The sequence below is a fragment of the Centropristis striata genome, chromosome 20 (genome assembly GCF_030273125.1).
Source record: "Centropristis striata isolate RG_2023a ecotype Rhode Island chromosome 20, C.striata_1.0, whole genome shotgun sequence".
In the NCBI taxonomy this organism is placed as follows: domain Eukaryota; kingdom Metazoa; phylum Chordata; class Actinopteri; order Perciformes; family Serranidae; genus Centropristis; species Centropristis striata.
Genome location: NC_081536.1, coordinates 22,303,587 through 22,324,403, shown reverse-complemented (window position 1 = coordinate 22,324,403; position 20,817 = coordinate 22,303,587). Strand labels below are relative to the sequence as shown.

General features: G+C 38.1%; 2 protein-coding genes across 3 annotated transcripts in view; both read left to right on the top strand.

The window, feature by feature from the left end:
* Positions 1–180: 180 nt before the first annotated feature.
* Positions 181–8,664, top strand: mdh1ab (malate dehydrogenase 1Ab, NAD (soluble)). The gene is made up of 9 exons (XM_059359173.1): positions 181–487; positions 1,036–1,134; positions 1,610–1,706; positions 3,692–3,867; positions 4,700–4,822; positions 4,929–5,105; positions 6,692–6,805; positions 7,658–7,747; positions 7,926–8,664. The coding sequence occupies exons 1-9, from the start codon at positions 485–487 to the stop codon at positions 8,046–8,048; spliced, it is 1,002 nt and encodes a 333-aa protein (XP_059215156.1). The 5' UTR covers positions 181–484; the 3' UTR covers positions 8,049–8,664.
* Positions 8,665–9,908: 1,244 nt separating this feature from the next.
* ugp2b (UDP-glucose pyrophosphorylase 2b) overlaps positions 9,909–20,817 on the top strand; it is a 36,516-nt gene continuing 25,607 nt past the window's right edge. Inside the window, exons 1-3 of one of the 2 annotated variants that reach the window (XM_059359371.1) lie at positions 9,909–10,260; positions 14,270–14,397; positions 16,525–16,632. In XM_059359371.1, the coding sequence (XP_059215354.1) occupies positions 14,299–14,397; positions 16,525–16,632 (207 nt within the window). In that variant the 5' untranslated portion in view covers positions 9,909–10,260; positions 14,270–14,298. Of the gene's footprint in view, positions 10,261–10,742; positions 11,195–14,269; positions 14,398–16,524; positions 16,633–20,817 lie in introns of those variants that run through there. The other variant, XM_059359370.1, reaches the window with a different exon arrangement.

Below are 20,817 nucleotides of genomic sequence, written 5' to 3'. Positions count from 1 at the left end.
GGTTTTAATTACACGTGTTGGTCTCTCTTCTTTCTATTTTCCCTACGACTTGCTAAGCTAAGTTTACAAACAAACCATGTACACACGATGCTAGTTGGCTCTTTGCTGCTGCTGGATACAGGTCGCTAAGCAACAGCAAGCGCTACTTCAATGGCTATGCTAACGTGCATAGCCATCCTGTAATGCAACCAGTTAACCTATTAAAACAGCAATATCTAGGAGAAGCATTTTCAAACACCCTTCAAAATAGTACTATTACTGTCAGCGGTGTTTTCTTTAACCTAACTATCTGCGGTATTACTTGTCAAGGGTATATCTTCCGATGAAGGACTACATTAACTGTCAAAAACTACAACTACCCGGATCTACAATCTGCCATAAAGCGGTTACAAGTGTCGTGATCAAATGAGGATTTAAATAGGAGTGACGTCCAGGTTGAGCGAGAAGTGGGGAGAGAGAGAGCAGTCCAAGCTATCGTGTGAACATGGTGAGTAAAAACAGCGCATATATCGACTTTTCCTTTGTGAATAATGCATTGTCACGTAGATAAAACCCGCCGGTATTCATATTGATTCAATGAGAAATTCAAAGTTGTGCAAAGTTCGACATAGTTCATTTTTAACGACATTTGTAGCCTGTCTCGCGGCATGACGTTGCCAAATAGAAAGTTTATTTTATTTAAAAACCCATTCAATCCTCGTTTCATGTTCATTTAAACGTTTACGCTTTGCTACATAGCGAGTTTGGTCACTTTGGGAGTTTGAATGAATGCGTTGGGTGAATGGTAAAGATGGCGATGAACTTGATAACCTAAGTATATCCTGGTTTTGTTATGTAACAGAGAGTCCTCAATGGAAAGCACAGGGTCTATTTTTGAAGTGACCTCCCCCTCCCCCTTGCTTTAGTAAATCCTGTTGACAAGAATAGATACACAGGCACCCACGTGCACTGGAAACTGTCACTTTCATACCTGTCCTCTTAATAAATCAATGCTAATAGTACTAACAGCACTGTTCTTTGCCTTCTGTCTTGCAGTCTGAGCCTATTAGAGTTCTGGTGACCGGCGCTGCTGGGCAGATTGCCTATTCTCTGTTGTTCAGCATTGCCAAGGGAGATGTCTTTGGCAAAGATCAGGTAAAGACGGGCTTTGTCTTGCACACTCACACAGTTCCCTTATGTCATTAGGCAATGTAAGGGCAGTATGGAAATACATGCACAGGACACAGGCAGCCCCCATGCAACAGCAGTGAATATCACAAGTTTTTCCACATCATATCTGGGGTGACTCTGGGCAGATGTTGCCCCTGTGGGAAGTGATCAGATTGCACTTGCTCCTGGACGAGCCAGGATTGTCCTTGAAGTCAGTGAAATGGATCTCATACTGAGGCTCTTAGGCCACCTTTAAAACCACTTGATCCATTTGGCACATGCCGCCGTCAGTGAGCCAAATGGCTTAGGCCGTCACACTCTGTTCCAGAGACACCTAAGCCCCCCACTGACATGTCATTAAACAGGGAAGTTATGATGTTAAGTACATTTAAATTCAGTTCAGCATGTGTTTTTCCCCATTTTATATCATTCATCCCACTTGCTTCTTCCTTTTTGTCAGCCAATCATCTTGCTCCTTTTGGACATCACACCCATGTTGCCAGTCCTGGAAGGTGTTGTGATGGAGCTGCAGGACTGTGCCCTCCCACTTCTAAGAGGTAATTGAAATTTAAGGGTGGGGGAACTACAGAATAATTGTCCTTAAATGCTATGGATTTTTACATTACAGTCCGCTGTTTTGTAGAAAGAATTTGGAGTTGTATTATAATTCTCTTACGGTGTTGTTATATTGCCATTTTAGGGTTTTGATTTCATTTTAATTCACACATAATAAAAAGCTATTGTTGATGATTGCTTTGCTTTGAATATTATTATTTTGTTCAGCATTTAATGTTAATAACAGTGTTACACTCTTACTATTGCTAATAGTAATAAAGATTTATCCTGTGATTCCCACACCCAGTAACTGTAGCTCTGAGCCAAGAATTTGCCATCATCAGACACATTTTGTAAAGAATAAATGCCTCTGTATAGCTTCAGCTCTCTGGAGCCTCTAAATGTAAAGGAGTACATGTACAAGGGGCATAAATCTGTACTGTGACATTCAGCTCATTGTTATAGAGCAAACACTCAATTTAAATGTAAGGATCTCAAAATCACTCCACAAATTCAGTTTTTGGCAGAACCCTTTGCCAGAACTCTTTCTTACTTTAGTTGAAGTTCTATTAAATGTTACCATATTTTGTTTACTAGAGTAATTAGGCAGTGTTCAGTATTGTGATCTCCAGGATTAGCACATAGGATTTTCTATCACACCCAGGCCAATGAGCCACAAAATCAAACATTATACATAATGTCATTTATTTAAAATGATTGAATATGAATAGGTATTGGATGGCCAAACACAATCGTAGTTGCTGTATCCCAAACAATAAATGTTGCAGCTGTGTTGCAATTATAAATTAAATCAACACTGTATGTTTACACACCTCCCAGAATATCATCCACCACCTGCTCTGACAGTGATGCAGATGGATTCATTTTCTTTGGTTTGGAAATTTAATTAAATGCTTCTCCTCTGAGGACCCAAAATGCATCACTGTAAGAAGTGTAAGAGAGTTAGGACTTAATACCTCATCAGAGTCACTTGGTAAATATGGGCAGTGGTTTCCATTGGGACTTTTAGTGTCATCACTACAACCGCTGTCATGACATGAGTCGTGAGGCGCCATTATGTGCCATCTCCATTGTGACCTGGAATTTTTCCTTTGAATTGGTGCTGTCCTTTGCTTTGTTTGGCCAGGGGTTGTGAGAGGCCCCTGTATTAACCAACAGTGCTGCAAAGACAACGCTTCATGCACTGAGATGGCCCCGGCCATACAATACAATACTAGTCACACAGGATATGTCCAAAATACATTTCTCAAACTTGTTTGCCTTGTTTGACTTCAAACTATTCAAGATGAGAAATGTCCTGTAAATGAATTATCAGAGAGAGCTTAGGGGACATTAGCTGAGTACTTTGTGTACTTGTGTAATTATTTTAGGGAGTGTATTAACAGGTTTATTGGGTTCCAACTGAAGGAACCTGTTTCTCTATCACAGTTGAGACCTGGCTAAGAACTGGCACCCTATACATAAGTCAAGTTAGAAACTGCCCAAAAATGTATTTGACCATGACCTAGAGACAGTCATTCCCATGTTGTATGTGTATTTGTATTTTCATCTTAAAAATAAACAGCTTGAAGAACAAAAGTCAGGTCAGTTTAGGGAAAAGTTTGTAAAAATGTTGAGACCTTGTGCATCATGTGTCCTCAGAAGTAAATAGTGACCAACTTGTTTGTTGAGATGTGGCAAGGCTCTCTTTTTAGATGCAAAATGAAACAAACAAAGTACATAAACAATCCAACATTACTTTCTGCTTTGACAATTGGAGTAAATTAAATACAAAATATGAAGTGCTGTTGCTGAATAAAGCTCACCTACCCCTGATCATTAATATAGAAAGTTTGTTATCTCTGGATATTGTGAAGCCTGCCAATTATCTTTCTGTTCTGTACTGTGTTTTGACAACAAAGTGTCAAAAAAAGGTATAGAAAAATTCAACCAGCACCAGGAATAAATTCATTTTATCTATCCACAGACATTGTCCCCACTGACAAGGAGGAGGTTGCCTTCAAGGACCTGGATGCAGCCATTTTGGTGGGCTCCATGCCCAGGAGGGAGGGCATGGAGAGGAAGGACCTGCTCAAAGCCAATGTGTCAATCTTCAAGAGCCAGGGAGCCGCCCTGGAGAAGTACGCTAAGAAGACCGTCAAGGTATTGAAACAGGATTTTATTTATAGACGTGTACTGACATGCAGGTCTGCATTCACTCCAGTCCTTTCCTACTTGTGTCGAAGGCTGTTTTGCTAAAACTATTTTGCTTCAGGCTATGTTGCTTGTGTGACGTTATTGGGTGTACTCTGTAGAAACAGCCAAATACATGTCCCTTTTATAATATTAAGCGTATTACATCCTCCAGCTGCTTTTTGATCAAGCAAATCTATCCCAAAAGAAGTATATAGCACCATCTGCGGAAGAAGTATTCCCTTACTTAAGTTAAAGAAGTAAAAGTACAAAAGTATCAGCATCAAAATGCACTTAAAGTATCAAAAGTAAATGTACTCGTTATGCAGAATGTACCCACACAGATTGATTTATATATTCCAAATATATTAAAAGGGTTATTATTTGTCATGCATTTATTTAAACAGCATTGTACTGTTGCTAATTTAAACTACTTCATATACTTTTATGTGGTTTAATTTGTAAACATGTGTCATCATTTGAAATTGATAAAATTTTTGGAATGTTAAATCTCGACCTGAAAAGAAACAAAAGCTGTCAGTTAAATGTATTGTAAAAAGTACAATATTTGCCTCTAAATGTAGTGGAGTAAAAGTAAAATGTTACATATGTGAGTAAAGTACAAGAACTTCAATATTATTCTTAAGTACAGCACTTGAGTAAATGTACTTAGTTAGGACTAATTAGTAAGCTGTTACAATAATGACGTTATACTTAGTTAAATCAGATGAATCACTCAGGTTGTATTTTAAGTGTGTGTGTGTGTGTGTGTGTGTGTGTGTGTGTGTGTGTGTGTTTTCAGGTGCTGGTTGTAGGAAACCCTGCCAACACCAACTGCCTGATTGCAGCCAAGTCTGCTCCCTCCATCCCCAAAGAGAACTTCTCCTGCCTCACCCGTCTGGACCACAACAGGGCTCGCTCTCAGGTGTGTTTTCTGCTTTTTTTCTATTCACTCTTTCTTTTATATACACATTTTCAGCTCTTTGTCTGAGCTGATTGTTAAAACCTCAATTTGCCTTCCGGTCTCATAGGTGGCGATGCGCTGTGGCGTTCCTGCCACCCATGTGAGGAATGTGATCATCTGGGGCAACCACTCGTCCACCCAGTACCCAGACGTGCACCACTGTTTGGTCAACATGTCTGGTAGTGAGCTCGCCTGCTTTGAGGCAGTCAAGGATGATGCCTGGCTTAAAGGAGAGTTCATTGCTGTGAGTTGAAGAACACCTTCTATAATTTATTGGGATGTGAGATACATTTTGCATATTTACTAAGTTCCTTTCAGTCGCTCAACAATGTACAACATGCAAAAATTATGCTTAGCAGGTGCTAAAAAAGAACAAAACTGCAAATATAATAAAAATATTTTAACATTTTATGAGAGACACAAGACAGTAACACATGTCCTGATGACAATAAACCTGATTTAATTGAACAGATATCTGCATAGACATAAAGAATTTAAAAATAAATATTGGAAAATATTTTGCTATCAGAAGCATTCAATTCCTAGTGTTAACCAATCATGCAGGTAAATTGTGTTTAAAGACCATAAAGCCTGATTTCCACCGGGCGCGCTGCGGAACGTTACAGCAACATCTCAGCCGCAGCTCTCCGAGAGCATTAGGTAGGACTTCTATTTTCTCCGGGAGCCGCTGCTGAACCGCGTAAATCTCAACAGAGCAGATCGCACCAGACAGGAAGTCTGACTCAGAATCAACGTAAAACACTTCCACCCCCTTTCAAAATAAAACACAATACGCAGTTCATGCAGCCTAACTACTTCACATCAACATTATGTTATGACCGAGGCACCAGATCAGCAATCAATCAATCAAAGGGTCTCAGAGGATCGGAGACATGGACGACAAGAGACTGATTGTTGAAGTGGAACATCATACAATCATTTATGACATAACATATTGTTTTTATAAGGATAGATGGTCAGATCAACAGATCTTTCATGTCAGAGAAGCAAAGTAAGCTGTTGGTTGTTGTTGTTGTTTACTTTATACACACAGTTTATCCATAGACTGTATAAATAAGAGTTTATCACGGGATCTCGCGGTCTCCTGTATGGTCCGGATTATCGCGTGATCTCGTTATCTCGCATGTATACGGCTGGCTCGCTATGCTGCCGTGCCGCGGCTGTAACGCGCCCGGTGTGAATTGACGCTGGGCAGAAGACGGAGCGAAACCGCGGTGGAGCCGTTCCGCGGCTGTAACGCGCCCGGTGGAAATCCCCAGTAAAAGGCAGGCCACATTGGCTGATGCAATCTTGGAACCAGCTATCGTCTGATAATGATTTAGCTTTTTATTTAATCTTTATCTGCAATCGTGCAGTAATCTGTTCATGTTGTCTGGACTTAAACATCTACAGAAAGTGTCGCTGCAGTTGTAATCAGACTGTAAACACAAAGTCGAACTGTTAGCTGTTGACCCAAGAGGCTAAATCATCGTCAGACTGATAGCTAAGATCACGTTAAGCTGCTGCCTGTTCCGCAAATACACATGACTGTAACACTGGTTACAAAAAAAGCCTCAATCACCTGTTTTGAAACATTGGTCAAGGACTGAAAATGACAAAGACATTGTTTCAGAAACACAGACTAACATTTCGTTTTTCAAATGTAATTTATTTTTTTGCCTAAAAATTCCAGAGATAATGGCTCCAGACATTTCAGCTTTTATCTCAACTCCTTGACAGATAAAACCCAAACTAGCTGCACAGCTCCATAACACAAGATAATCCTATACGCTCAGTTCTTCTCACATGGTTCATGCTTTTTTTTTGCAGACAGTGCAGCAGAGAGGCGCTGCAGTCATCAAGGCCAGGAAGCTGTCCAGCGCCATGTCTGCAGCCAAAGCCATCTGTGACCACATGAGAGACGTCTGGTCTGGCACCCCCGAGGTAAACACCATTTTTATTTATATTGTTGCCAGATGTGGTGAGAAATAAAGATGTGGCTGCTAATTTGAACGCCAGGAACACAAAAAAGAAAAATTTTAATTTTTTGGCGGTCATGGTAAGGCGAAAAGGAAAAATAACGTGAGTATCAATGTTTTTCACATTGTTAGTTTCACTGAGTGCATGTGATGTTTTGCATTCAACACACCAAGCAATTCAAGCAATAGGTGTCAAAGTATAATAATTTACACAATATAATATTGACCTAATAATGTGATGAATAAGATTAAAATTTGGCTTGTTTTTATTCCTGCCTGTCATTGAGAGACTCATGGAGAGGACAGAGGTATTCATATACAAAGATTTATATATATATATTTAATATAAATTAGGGTGTAAATCTTTTCCAAAATCTTTTTCTGGCTAACTATGGAGGTTAAAATCATGTTTGTGCTCAGAATTACACAAAATGTAACCGTAGTTATGGATGGCTTCATAAATCTGTGTCCATGCATATTTGTGTGTTTGTGCTCACACAAGAGTTTAAGTCATTAATTAATACACTACAGACTTGTATGAGTTTGTGGCTAACTCTATTTTACAATTATGTGTGGTGTTTTTTATTTGTGAGCTTTGCTTGTAATTTTGTACTATAGTGCACTGTTGAACAGCAATAAAGAATCTTAAATCTTGAATAAGTGAGTTACAGTTGATTTTTGTCCATGTTTGTACCTCTTTTGTGGTGGAAGAAGGTAAAGTCAAGTCTTTGATTTATGACAGGTTACATACAAGTCTTTGAAATTTTAGTGTTGATTGTTGTTTTCCTGAGTTTTAACTAGTTTCTCCTTTTTTCAGGGTGAGTTCATCTCCATGGGTGTTTACTCTTCTGGCAACTCCTATGGAGTCCCAGAAGACCTCATCTATTCATTCCCTGTCCAGATCAAGGTGAGACTGATCTTTCCTTGTGATCACTCTTGTTGCAACCTTCAGTATGTTTTGGATCCAGCAAATAACTAGCAATAAACTACATTGTGTCTGTCCCCAAACATGGAATGGTGGAGATATGCCATGGAGGCATATGTTCCAAAATACAAATCTTATGAAGGCATTTTGTTTCTCTCAGGACAAGACCTGGAAGATTGTGGAGGGGCTGAGCATCAACGACTTTTCCCAAACAAAGATGGATGCCACAGCGGCAGAGCTGATAGAGGAGAGAGATACAGCTGTGTCTTTCCTGTCAGAATGACTAGACCCTGCAAGGCCACCCAACCAACAATTAGACAGCCCTCAAACTCCAGACGCACGCCTGTGATAAAGCACTCCACCAATACCTGCATTTCTGTGTGTGTTAGAGCGAGAGAGAGAGTGAGTGGTCAGTGTTTATGAGTGTAAAGTTGGGTTTATACTTGTGTGTTTGGAGGCTATAGCATAAAAACTAATCCTTTGTACATAGACACTGTAGCTTTAGTGCTAAGGTGCACCTTTTCAAAAATGTACAGCAGCTACAGAGAGACCAAATGGAGACAGGGATTGGCTAGTGTGGGTTGCTTGTGCAGACCAGTGCATAAATATTATGTTTACTTTGGCTGTAAACGGTTGCACGGCATAAGTCTCCTTTTCATAAGACCACAGAGACACCCACAGGAGGAGCGCTTTATGCTGGGACGCACAAGTATAACTCCACCTTAGGTTTACAGTATAAACTGGAAGTCAACCAAATTTGTTACCAGCTATTTTCCAATACTTTTTCTCTGAGTTTAAGTGAAACATGGATGGTTGTTACATGGAGTCAATGATGCACTAAGTCCTCAAACACTGGAATGAATAACTTTTAAGCTAAACAATAAAACATTTAAACATTGTAGTTGTGTTATTTTGACAGTTTTACATGTCCTTTCAAGTGTGTTAGCCATCTTGTAGGCAAACAAATAGGCATATTGTTGCCATGTCTGAAGTTGCAATATTAATAGGTTTATGTGGTACACTGTTACCTCAGAGTAGAAAGGTTCATGGTTTAAGTTTTCGGCCTGACGGGCTATTTCTGTAGATGTTGACATGTACATGGATACAAGACATGCACGTTAATTGAATTGATGACTAAATTGCCTGTAGATGTGTGTTTTTTCTGCACCAGCCCTGATATAGAGGGATAGATTAGGCCACACTTTATTGTCCCTGCAGGAAATTTGTCTCGGACTCTGCACTGCAGTTACAGTAGAAATACAATCAGTACTGACAAGATGTCTAGGGTTTACCCAATTTCTCTCCAACCACTCACAAACCTGTATTAGATTAAAAGGAATAGAAAGGTAGGAGATGGAGGGACAAACTTCAGGTTTTCTTAATGTTAGGACAGAGAGGCAAGCATTGTGGAAGGGGTAGGGGTGAATATGATTACCTATAGTCTTTCTGTACCAGTATGTGGACACCACAGCTGTGGGTATAGATAATAATGAAAAGTTGTTATGCTTAATACACTGGACTGCATGGTACAGAGTATTGTAGTCATTCCCAGTAGGGATTCCTAAGTATTTCAGACATCATATTGAGAAAAATATTTTTTAATAAACCCATGTTTTGATTGCACAGAACTATATCTGACATAAATATTATTACCTGCAATGTCCACCCCTTGTGAAAGGTATTTGCAGACAGTTCATTTAAGTATAACAATGTACATAAGAAGCTGAAAAATAGTGTAATGTCCCATTTTCACCAGGCAGAGGCAGTATTTACTAGTTTTTAATCCCCCCTCCCAGCAGCATGGAGAGTGGTTATGTAACATTAGTAATTGGTTAAATTCACAATGTGTCATTTCTGGTTAAAATGACATTATTGGAAGGACCATATCTAGCAAACATGTTAAAATTCCAACATTTACTGGATAAATCTAGTGAAATATTTAATGCTCATTGAGTGATAGTAAGCAGTAGATAATAAAGATATATATATATATATAATTAAAAAAAGATGGGGTTGATATTTGTAGTTGTCGTATATATACAAAGGGCATAATAACATTTGAGCTTTTGGGGGGTAATTACTTTATTACAACATTTACAGCATTCTTTAACGGAATTGTCGGAAATCATATTGTACGTTGCAGAAAGCTATTGGTTGTCAAAACTGCGTCACGGGGAAACAAGCTTTTTCATTGGCTGCTATCTTCCTGCAACGTTCCAATTCGCCCCTTACTGGAATGGCACTGTTGTGGAAAATATCTTCAAACTAATAATTTTTTTTTTAAGTTTTCTTTTTTAACCTAGTCAGGTATATCGAATGGAAACAGAAGCCCGGCGTTTTTAAGTGAAAAGCTGTTAAAAAAAGAAATATATATATATATATATTTATTCGTGTACCCCTGCTGTCTCCTGTGAGGGTTTGCTGTGGTCCTTCAGACCCGGAGGACCAGGCCAACCCCAACCACTTTTCTTCCGCCAGCATCCTACAGTTACACAGTAAGAAAATTGCTTTACATCTAATAACATTTGCTCACTTTGCCTCTTTATTCCATCTGGCTTTACCCAAAAGCGAGTGATGTTCATGGTCGTAGCTGTAAGTTAGCTATTAGCCCGAAGGGTTTTCTATTTTTTCGAAAACTGACGTGTTTTCCGCCGAGTGGCGTTCAAGGTACAGCCGATGACGTGAGTTGTCTTCATTGACTTGAATAGTGAACAGTGAAATTAGCGTTTATTTTAATTGTTTCTAGAGTACATACCGTCCCCTCCCGTCCACCCATCCATCATTCACTCATTTCCGCAGTCTCCAGCCTCTGAAGTGTCCCCTGAGGCAGGCAGGCAGGTCATGCGGATGGACTCACTAGTGTTAATAATTGACGGACTGTTTGTTAGCAGAGGCTGGAAATAGCCGATTCTGAGGCAATAAGATAATAAAAATGAAAACAGAGGGGGCGAGGCGAAAGGAAAACATAACCAGAAGCTGCTGGGAGTCACAGACAGGAATTGTGACGTGGTCGTTGGTATTGGGGCTGGAAAACGAGAGGCAGGCACTGCAAGCAATACAAAGATCCAGCCCAGCTTCATGTTCAGTTCAGGGACGACATTTGGCTGCCGTCCAGAGAGATAACTGAGATTGGATGAATGTGTTCGTGTGGTGCTTGTTATTTTTTTCGTGTCATACTCCGGAGCTTCAGTGGTGAATGGACTTCAAGGTTGTACACTTCTGAATGAACGAGCTCTTAGGATACCTCAAGGAAACTTTTTTCTTTTCATTTACGGGATGTATTTTCAATGACACTTCTGTTTTCACTGTGAATGTCCTCTGGAATATTTAACTTAAAGCTCTTCTTTGGATTTATCTGATTATTTAACTGTATATATTGCTAAACTGGTCGCAACATGGAATGTGAAAACATGTCACTTTATGTAGCAGGTAAGTGTCATCATACCTATGTTTTCAATCTTTCTTCATTTACTAAATCACCCACCTTGATGGAAAGCATTTCCCTCAACCAATTACATGTTTTTCCTTACTTCTAGGCGTTTTTAAAAAAAACTATTTTACTACCTTTGAAACAAGCAGTGCTTTTCATTCATAGTTCAGACTTGAAGTTTGCCTTAGATACCGACTGATCCATCACATGTGACTACCATGCTCTGTTTAGTATCTGTCAAAGTTTAAAATACTTATTAGTGTCCTCACGTAAAGGATGGAAGCTCTGATCTTAGAGGTATTGAATGCACATTATTGATCCTTTGTATCAATACACAAGCATTTTCCTTGCCATATACAGTATCTCAAATGCCCTGGAGATGTGTAATAAGCTATAGATTCTTAAATAGTGAAGTTTCCAATCTGTACATGAAAACACCATTGAAGAATTCTTATGGACCTTAAAAAGACAGTCAGCTGAAGTTGTGCTCAGAGTTCACCAGTTCATTTTACTGGTTTTGTTTTAGTACTGCTCTTTTATAAGTCTTCAGCTACACTTTTGTTTTTTTTTTACTTTGTGTCTGTACATTTGCAGTTTCTTGCCCTGCCTGTGCTGCCTAATAAGCAACCAGCCGGCCAGTAATTTACATGTTACTGCTATAAATACAGCATTTAGCCCTCCAGGCAAACCTAATGTGCCAGTGGCAGCTGGTTTTGGGTCACAGTTGCAGATTATTTACTGAATTCTGAAACCACTCCACATTTGTTTTTAGTTCTTTGGAAGAAAACTAGAACTCTGAATGATGGTTTGTTAGCTTTTACACTGTCGAGTCGATTAACTAAAAACTAAAGACGCTCAATCAATCAACTGCAACATTAATTATAATGTATTAGGATATATTATTAGCAGTTTTGTGCCTTTTTATCAGACTCAAAAATCCCATATCACTATGTTCTCATTACAAAGTAGACATAGCTGAAGTAATGGATACAGCTTTCACAAACTAGGAAATGTATATTTTATAGACTAATCGTTTAATTAGTTAAAGTAGTGAATCTTTTAACCAGTATGTTAATGGATACAGCTTTTAAAATGCATTCATTAATCTATTAACCACTCATCATCTTGATTTATTGCAGTCACAGCAGTTAGTCGGCACCTAGTCTGATGAGCTCTGGTATGCTGAACATTTCTTTGACCACTGCATTTTACAGTTTATGTCCTGTCTGTGTGTCAAAAGTACAGTTAGTCCTGTTTGCTGTCCGTACTGGTTTGCTAAAGAATGAAAAGAATGCTGAAAGGCAGCAGGTTAATCTAGTCACATTTATAAAACCCAACCTGTTTCATTTGATCTTAAATCTCAGATGAATGTGTCACGTTTTACTTTGTCAGCAGCGGTGAACCAGTTTGGCCAAAGCTACTGTTGCTAGTTGACAATAAAAATAATAAGGCTCATAATTGCTTAGTTTTCAATAACAACTACAAAATTGGGATGCTGCGTAAAACGTAATTTTAAAAATGGAAAGCACTGAAATCAGATTCAGATTGCATATATTTCCAGTTCCAATTTCGTTGTACTTGTACTTGTACTCTGTGCAATGACAATAAAGGGTTCATTCATTCATTCATTCATTCAGAAACCAAAAGTTATCAGTTTGAACAATAAATATATAAAATATTTGTTTTTGTACAGTTTTCAATTGAAGGTATGTCAAAAAGGGTAAGCAAATAATCACACTCATTTTCATTTACATTTAAGACAATGTCCCAAGTTTTTTGTAATCGGAGTTGCAGAAGCGTCCTATCTCACAATGTCAACAAAAGTAGAAAATAGTTTAATTCTTGTATCCACCCTGTGATTTAGATCTGCCCCAAAACTTAATGGGTTCTTCCTTGTCCCATGCTCCATCCTTCTACCAAATTTCATTAAAAAAAAATAGGAGAGTAGTATTTCTGTAATTGTGCTGACAGGCAGAAAAAACAAACAAACCAAACAGAAAAAATAACCTCCTTGGTGGAAGTAATTACATGACTTACGTCATTTTTGTCAAATGTCAAATTAGTCAGAGTCTGCCAGTAACTACAGAGCTGTGAAGGATTTGTCTTTCACTTGGTATCATTTTTACTTTCAACATAGCCTGAATACTAAACTTCAGATTTGGCAAGCCCTGGCTGCATTACCTTGAAAATCTTTAAGTATTTCTTTACTATGATAATCTCATAACTCTTCCAGTTCTTGCTCTGAGAAACACATCCATAACCAATGTAGCATACAGCTATTTTTTTTATACCTGTGCTTTAAAACTTGCAGACACATGCAATATTTTTTTGTTACACAATCACCGTAAAACTTTTTTAGGGCATTGTTGCTTCTGATAACAGGTTCTAAGTGATGCTGAAAATTCATCAGAATAACTCAAACATGTGACTTCACCCCTGAAGAATGAGAACAACGGTCTTAGACATTATTGATCTCTTTCCTGCAGTGTAGTTATATGGATTTTACATGTACATTAGATGACAAATCTGGTAGGTGTTTCCTCTTTACTGAAATTTGTTTTGGTATTTGATTTAGCTTGGCTGCAACTAAGGATTATTTTCTTATTGATACATTTATTGATTTAGTTTCTCAAATGACTGTTTGGTCCACAAAACATGGGCAAGCAATGGAAATGGACTCACAGTATCCTAATGCTGGTATTGTCTTTTTTTTGTTTTACCAACAATCCCAAACCTCAAAATATTAAATTTACAATAATGAGGAAAAAAGAAGCAAATTCTCAGGAAACATCAAATGTTTTGCATTAGTCCCTGAAAAATTACTGTAACAGTTAATCGATCATCAAACAGTTGCCAAAAGTTCTCCCCTAATGTACTAATTGATCCAATTTGCAGCTCTAGATTTTACTTTCTGCTTTTACATACAAAAAAAATCACTTTTGTAGCTTTTTTAAGTGCCAGATGAGGCTAAAACAGATGTTTTGAGTTTTTAGGATCCAGAATATGTTATAATTCAAGTATGTTGCAGCAGTGTAAAACCTTGTCCCCCATTCTCCACTATCTCACCCGTTCAGGTCTGAGTAAAAAATCACCCAACGGAGGGATGGCTCAGTTCCAGGAAATGATGCGGCAGCAGCTGGAGAGCTCCATGCACACCGAGCTGGAGAAACTGCTGGACACCACCACAGGCGCAGAGAGAGAGGTACACTAACACACCCTGTCGCTCTCACTCTCTCTCTTTCTCTGTCTCCCCCCTTCAGTTTCTCTTTGACCATCTGGTTGTGATTTAGAGGATGGTTGGGTCACACACAAACACTGGAAAAACACAAAAGTGACACATACTGGAGCACAGTGCCAATGAGGGTCCCACCTACGTGCTTACAGACGCACACATACATAAAGTATACGTCATACAAGTGTAATAGGCGAGGTTTTAAAACAAACATTCATCCATTTTATCAGCCTAAATCATTATTTCCTGCGTCATAAGAGACTTTCAGCCCAATTGTAACTCTTTAGATTTGTCCCTGAAGGATTTGTGGTGTTGGGAATGGACACAAATAAATCAAAAACTAAAATCAAAACTGTATCTGCAGTAGCATTCATTCATTTTATCTGTTTTGTATCTGAGTTTTCTTTGCTATAAAACAATGAGACCCCTCGAGACAAAGCTGTCACTAAAGATTGCTTGACTGAACACACACATACACACGAACAAACACACAGGGTTTGGCCCTTTCAGATGTTAACCAGGCGATCAGATGCTACACACGAGAAAAAAAAGGTCAGAGCGGTCAGTCAGTCACACAGTTTTTCAAACATACTTTACTCTTGTGTGTTCATAGTAAAAATGTGTGTACATGTAGTGAGCACTGGTGTGTAAGCCAATAAGCCATGTGCACATATTCTTAGGTGTACACTGGTTGAACTGGGCAGGTCTCCAGTGTAAATACACCCCAGTGGCAGATCTCACTTGCATGGTAATATATGATTATTGCCCGCTTGGAATAGATCCTTCGTTTGTTTTTGTTTTAATACACATTTTAAATCAATTATTTACATTTTTCAGTGATTTAAATGACCCTTTTTGTGTCTTGTGTATAGACATTTTATGTTTTCTTTTATTCTCACTGTTAATAATTTGTGTATTTCATATATAGAGATATTGACATATTCATGGTTTTAATGTATTATTATTTATTTCATTTTATTTCCTATTTTTGTCACATGCTTTTGCACATTATAGTCTTGTCTAGTCTTTACCTCTATTTGTCCACCTTTTCTAATGTTTGTTGTTTTTTTTTATTTCAACAGCAAGGCAACAAACAAAAAAAGTCATATTCCTTATATGTGCACAGAGATTCTGATTATTCGGTGTAAAAATTGAAAACTAGTGGTTGGTTTTTAAATCACCTTATTTAAAAAATTTAAGAAATCACACCAAACATCATAAATGAGAAGAATTTCCTTGACCTTAAAATCCAGATCCTGATGATGTTTTTTCTGTAATTTGGATTGTTTACATATGTCACAATCTTGTTGAAAATGTAAGTTTAATATAAGTAAGAAAACTGAATGAGCAATGTGACCTCACATACTCAAGAGATGATGTGGTTAGGTTTTTATTGAGTCAGTTGGGAGGAACAGTATCATGTGTCATAAAGAAATCATTGTAAGAAATACTAGTACATACGTGGGAGGGATCATTGTCCCAGGTGAACAAATGAAGTTAAATACTTATTGATGGTATCCTCATTGTCAAATGACGTATAAAAGAGTTTGTTCAGCAGTTCCACACATTGCTCCATTTCTCACTGAATAAATATACAGGTTTTACTGGATGACTGCTTCATGTCTTCATGGTATTTGAGGCTTTAAGCTGACTTTACATGAGTGCAGCAAAAAAGAAAAGTCCAGCTCCTTTATGAAACTTTGGATGAGGAGTTATAAAGAACAGTGAAAGGAATAGAAAAGGAGCCAAGATTTCTCTCCAAAATCTCTAACACTAAAAATGCTAAGAATTTCTCCTGATTAATTTTTTTTTTAAAGTGTGTCTTTTCATCAGAGCTAACAGAATAACTGAATTTCCCCTCTGGGATACATGAAGTAATTTTGATTTGAATTTTTGATTTTCTTGCAGTTGTTTTACTGCCCTCACTTAGAGAAACTTGTTATATAATTGATGCTTTTTCAGAAGCAATTATCATATTTTCCATCCTGCTGCACCAGTAAATAAATCTGTGATAGGGAACAATTGTCATCATGACTCAACAAATTTCAGCCGCCTTTTGGGGATAAAGTGTTCAAATATAATCCTTGTGTTTTTCAGGTGTCCAGGAAAGACTTTGAGGGCTTCAAGAATCTTTATCACAGATTTCTGCAGGTGAAGGGGCCGTCGGTAGAGTGGATCAAGATCCAAAGACCTCCAGAGGACTCAGTAAGTGGAGTTTTTCCAGGGTTTTTTGTGTGTGCTCCTGTGCGTATCTGCTCCTATCTGAGATAGTGGGGACATTGGATTACTATCCTTTATGTCCCATATACGAACTTGCCATTGATTGTAAGAAACCCACCTATATACACAGAGGAATAAAACCAAGTACACAGAAAGCAATCGTAAATACACCATGAAGTTATCAATACCCAATACAAAACTGAAGTAACCTCTAACCAAAGCAGTGTGTTAGTGGAGGCATGCTACAGGCGTGCTACAGGTGCAGATAAGATGATAAAATATGATCCAGGATGTCAATTATGAGTAATTCATTGACCGGTTTGACGGCCTATCTGATGCAAAAACACTGCACTATTACCACGTGGCAGATTTTTTAAATTCTAGACAGTTGGCACTGACAATCATTCATTCTCATCCTCAATGTTTGTAACATAAAATGTACAATGATCTAGATGTACTAATGTTACAGTAGTTAAAACAAAGTGTGTCACCAGTGCTCACAATCAGATTTGACCTTTGAACACCCTTTCTGTTTGACAGTATTCACTTGTTGTTTTCTGTGGTAGCTACAGGTGTAGTAGACCAAGCTGATTAAAAAATGTAAAATGAAAGCAAACACATGCAGCCTTTTACGACTGAGCTAGTCGTGTGTTTGTAGCCGCAGGCTCAGATGATCAATCTCTCATCCCTGCACCTGTTAGTTATCATGATGAACTGTCATGAAAGTGTGCCCAGCTATAAGCTGAAGCTGAGGCATCAAATGAGATGACATGAAACACACTCATCACACACTCATCTATGCTTAAACTTGTTGTTGTTGTTATTATTGGTGTTGTTTTACTTGCTAACAGCAACATTTTATACTGCTGTTTTTTATTTTCTTACCATTGTGGAGTCTGCTGGCTGCACACACAGCGGTAAACATACAGTAAGACTGAAAATATCCTGGACAACACTGATTACAGGCAAACAGGGACTTGGCTCTGAGAGCTCAGTGCACTGCAAATTAAGACAACACATGCAAATAAGAAAACGTCTTCACCACAACATTTTTTAAAAGTGCTGCAAGAAGCTCACAACACAATGGAAACTGTTTCCAGAGGACACTAGACAGTAATGCACAAAGCTGGGACATGTTTTTTCACAAGTTTAACAAGACAGGACAGCAACTATTTGACGACACATGAGCAGGGTTTTTTTTTAAATGCTCCAAGAAACTTTCAACACAACTGACTGTATGTCAGCTATCTGCCAGTGGTGTTGAGAACAACGCAAAATTTTAATTTACATTTTGGTGGCATGGTTGAGATATTTTTGCCAGTATCTGCTGTTAACCTAAAGTAAGCATTTTGCTTATTATTTTAATGAATAATGCTATCCCAATGACAAATATCTGACTTAAATAACTTCATAACCCAAAAAACATGTCCCAGCTGTGTGCTTCAATGTTTAGTGTCCTCTGGAAACAGTTTCCATTATGTTGTGAGCTTCTTGCAGCACTTTTAAAAAATGTTGTGGTGAAGATGTTTTTTTATTTGCATGTGTTTGCATTTTCAGTTATACTGCATGTTTATCGCTGTGTGTGCAGCCAGATAAGTGCAGTAAGTGGTTTTCATAATTTGCAATGTGTTGAGCTCTCAGGGTGACTGTAGATTAGAGCATGTTCAAAATTAACACAAACATTAGTGATATCCCATTCATTTAAACTTGTTTTAGTCATAAATATATGTGTATAACACATTGTACCAAGTGGAAATACAACTTAATGTTACAGTGTTAGCGAGCAAATGTAAAACTCCCTTTAGGACACATTTCCATGACGTGAAAAGGTGCCTCACTGTTAAGCTCATCTGACATCAAAGTCAACCCTATTGTATTGTTCTGAAGGTTCATAAAAGCCAGTTACCAATCAACCATCTCACGTTATAATCTCTGTGTGGTATTTCAGTTCAAATGAGCCTTGAAATTCCTGGCTGAAGTCCAGTTGAAGTTATTAGAGGCAGTTGTGTGTAATTGTTAGTATAAGGACTTAAGTGTTACAGAAACTACTGATGCTTTGTAAGAGTCACTTTTTCAAATAATGTCTGCTTACTTTCCACTTGAAAGTATTTTTTTCTTATTATGGCTAGTGAAATACTCAACTCTTGTTTCTGGATTTTACTTGACTCAGACAAACAAAACTGTAAATCATTCATCTGATTCATTGAAATACTATGAATGTGTAAGAGTAGTTTTTAGTGGGGAAATTGGGAAACAAAATCTTAAATAATGTAGTCTGAAGGGCTTCTTATCATACCCATCAAGGTGTGACAAGTTTAGTTTTGTAGCACAGTAAAGTGACAGATAAGATGATAACCAAGTAGTATTAGTGTGTCACTTTTGAAACCTTGAACACACCTGGAGCAAGTGGTGCATTGCGTAACAAAATGTTGTTTTAGTTCCAGGTCTAGTTTAATAACCGGGACATTTTGATTGTTTTAGGCCACAGATTTATTTAAAGCCCAAAGTATGGCATCCTATTTGAGGTTGTTGTTTTGGTTGAGTGTGAAACCATTTTTTAACACTTGAATAAGATGACGTGTGATCAGGACACCTCGACAGCTCTGTTGCATGTTAAAGGGGACAATGTGGCCTTTGTCCCTTGCGTCCTATTTGTTCCATCCCACTGCCATGTGTAATATTGCTGGAGCGGACAGAGTATAAGCAAGTCATAAACACAGATTGTGAGCACAGCAGTAACACTGTCAAGAGGGATTTGATTCCCACAGGAGGCACCAATTATGAAATTACATGCTCCATGCAATTTACAGCTGACGTTAGAGAGAGGCGTGGCGCATTAAAATAAGCTGCAGTTTCAGCATCATCTATATTTTTTAATTCAGAGACAGAGAGATAGTTTATGCTACAAGTTCAGTTCAGGTTAAAAGGCAGATTTTTAAGGCACAAGACATTTGACTCATTCACTGTGAAGCAGTGATGATGCTGCTACGAGTTTCACGCTGACAAATTCATATTATTATTGTTTCTCAGAGTTTTCAAAAAATCTGCTTTAGCTGACTGAATTCACCAAAAATTGACATCAAGAACTGTGATTATTCAGCTTTTGCTGTTTGTGTTTCCTCCTACAAGTTTCTGATGCTATTGGAGATTGTTCATAGTAAGGTAATATTAACAAACCTGGCCTAGTTATCTTTTCCATTTCAGTAAGCACACAACAAACAAAGCCATTTCCACTGCAAACCTTCAGCCCCACCACAAGGACAGCTTGAATAACATTTTCAATTTCAGAGATTTGATAATATATGAGATCAGCAAATATTCTTCAAAAACGGAAGTGGTACAAAGCCTATTTTTAAAAAGCAACAACAATGCCTTCAGTAAAGCTGAATGTCTGTCTGTGGTTTTCAGAAAGAAGGAGAATGTGTTGTTTCTTCCCTTCTGAGTCTGACTCTGTCCTTGTTACAGCCAGGGATATGCTTAGATGCCCCATTTTGTTAGATGTATTATCAATAACATACGTGACAAATGGCAAGCAACACTTACACTTGTACTCGTAGTCAACGCTGACTCCAAAATGCTCTCATACAGTAGGTGTGCTTACTTATTCTACAGACTTAAGAAATCGTTTTTGGGTACAGATCCTCACAAAAAATCACATAATTTCTGTATATTTATCAATGAAAACTAGAATAATGATAAATAAAAAATATATTTTGGCTTTTTTGGCATGGTGTTAACATGGCATCATCCAAATTCCGAGATCAGATGGTATTATGTATGTATCCTACACTGAAGAGTAATCTTAACTGACATTAAAATGTGCCAATGAAATGTTCCAGCGCCTATTACTTACAGACTTCCTTCCTAGACTCTGTACAATGACTATTCACTGTCTTCCTGGCAGTAAACTAGACAAACCACAGGAGTCTAAGTTCCACTTTGAATGTGTGGTTTTTTGGTCGCTTACAAATTCAATCAAAGTGCAAAGTCATCAGTGTTTCTGTGGGATGGTTGTGCAGGATTTCCTTGTTCTCTTTCCCTGAGAAAAAAAAGCTCACTTTGTAGGTATTCCTTGGTTTTCAGTCACAAGGGATGCTTCAGTTTCCTGGACACTGGGTTTCCATGTTATGTGTGTACTTCAAAGTGCAAGACTGAAAGGTTTAACAGAGT

What these genes read in the sequence shown, in the direction of transcription:
- mdh1ab (XM_059359173.1), top strand. An exon ending in ACGCTAAGAAGACCGTCAAG is followed by an intron (nt 3,868 to 4,699) that starts GTATTGAAACAG and finishes GTGTGTTTTCAG; the next exon opens with GTGCTGGTTGTAGGAAACCC. An exon ending in ACAACAGGGCTCGCTCTCAG is followed by an intron (nt 4,823 to 4,928) that starts GTGTGTTTTCTG and finishes CCGGTCTCATAG; the next exon opens with GTGGCGATGCGCTGTGGCGT.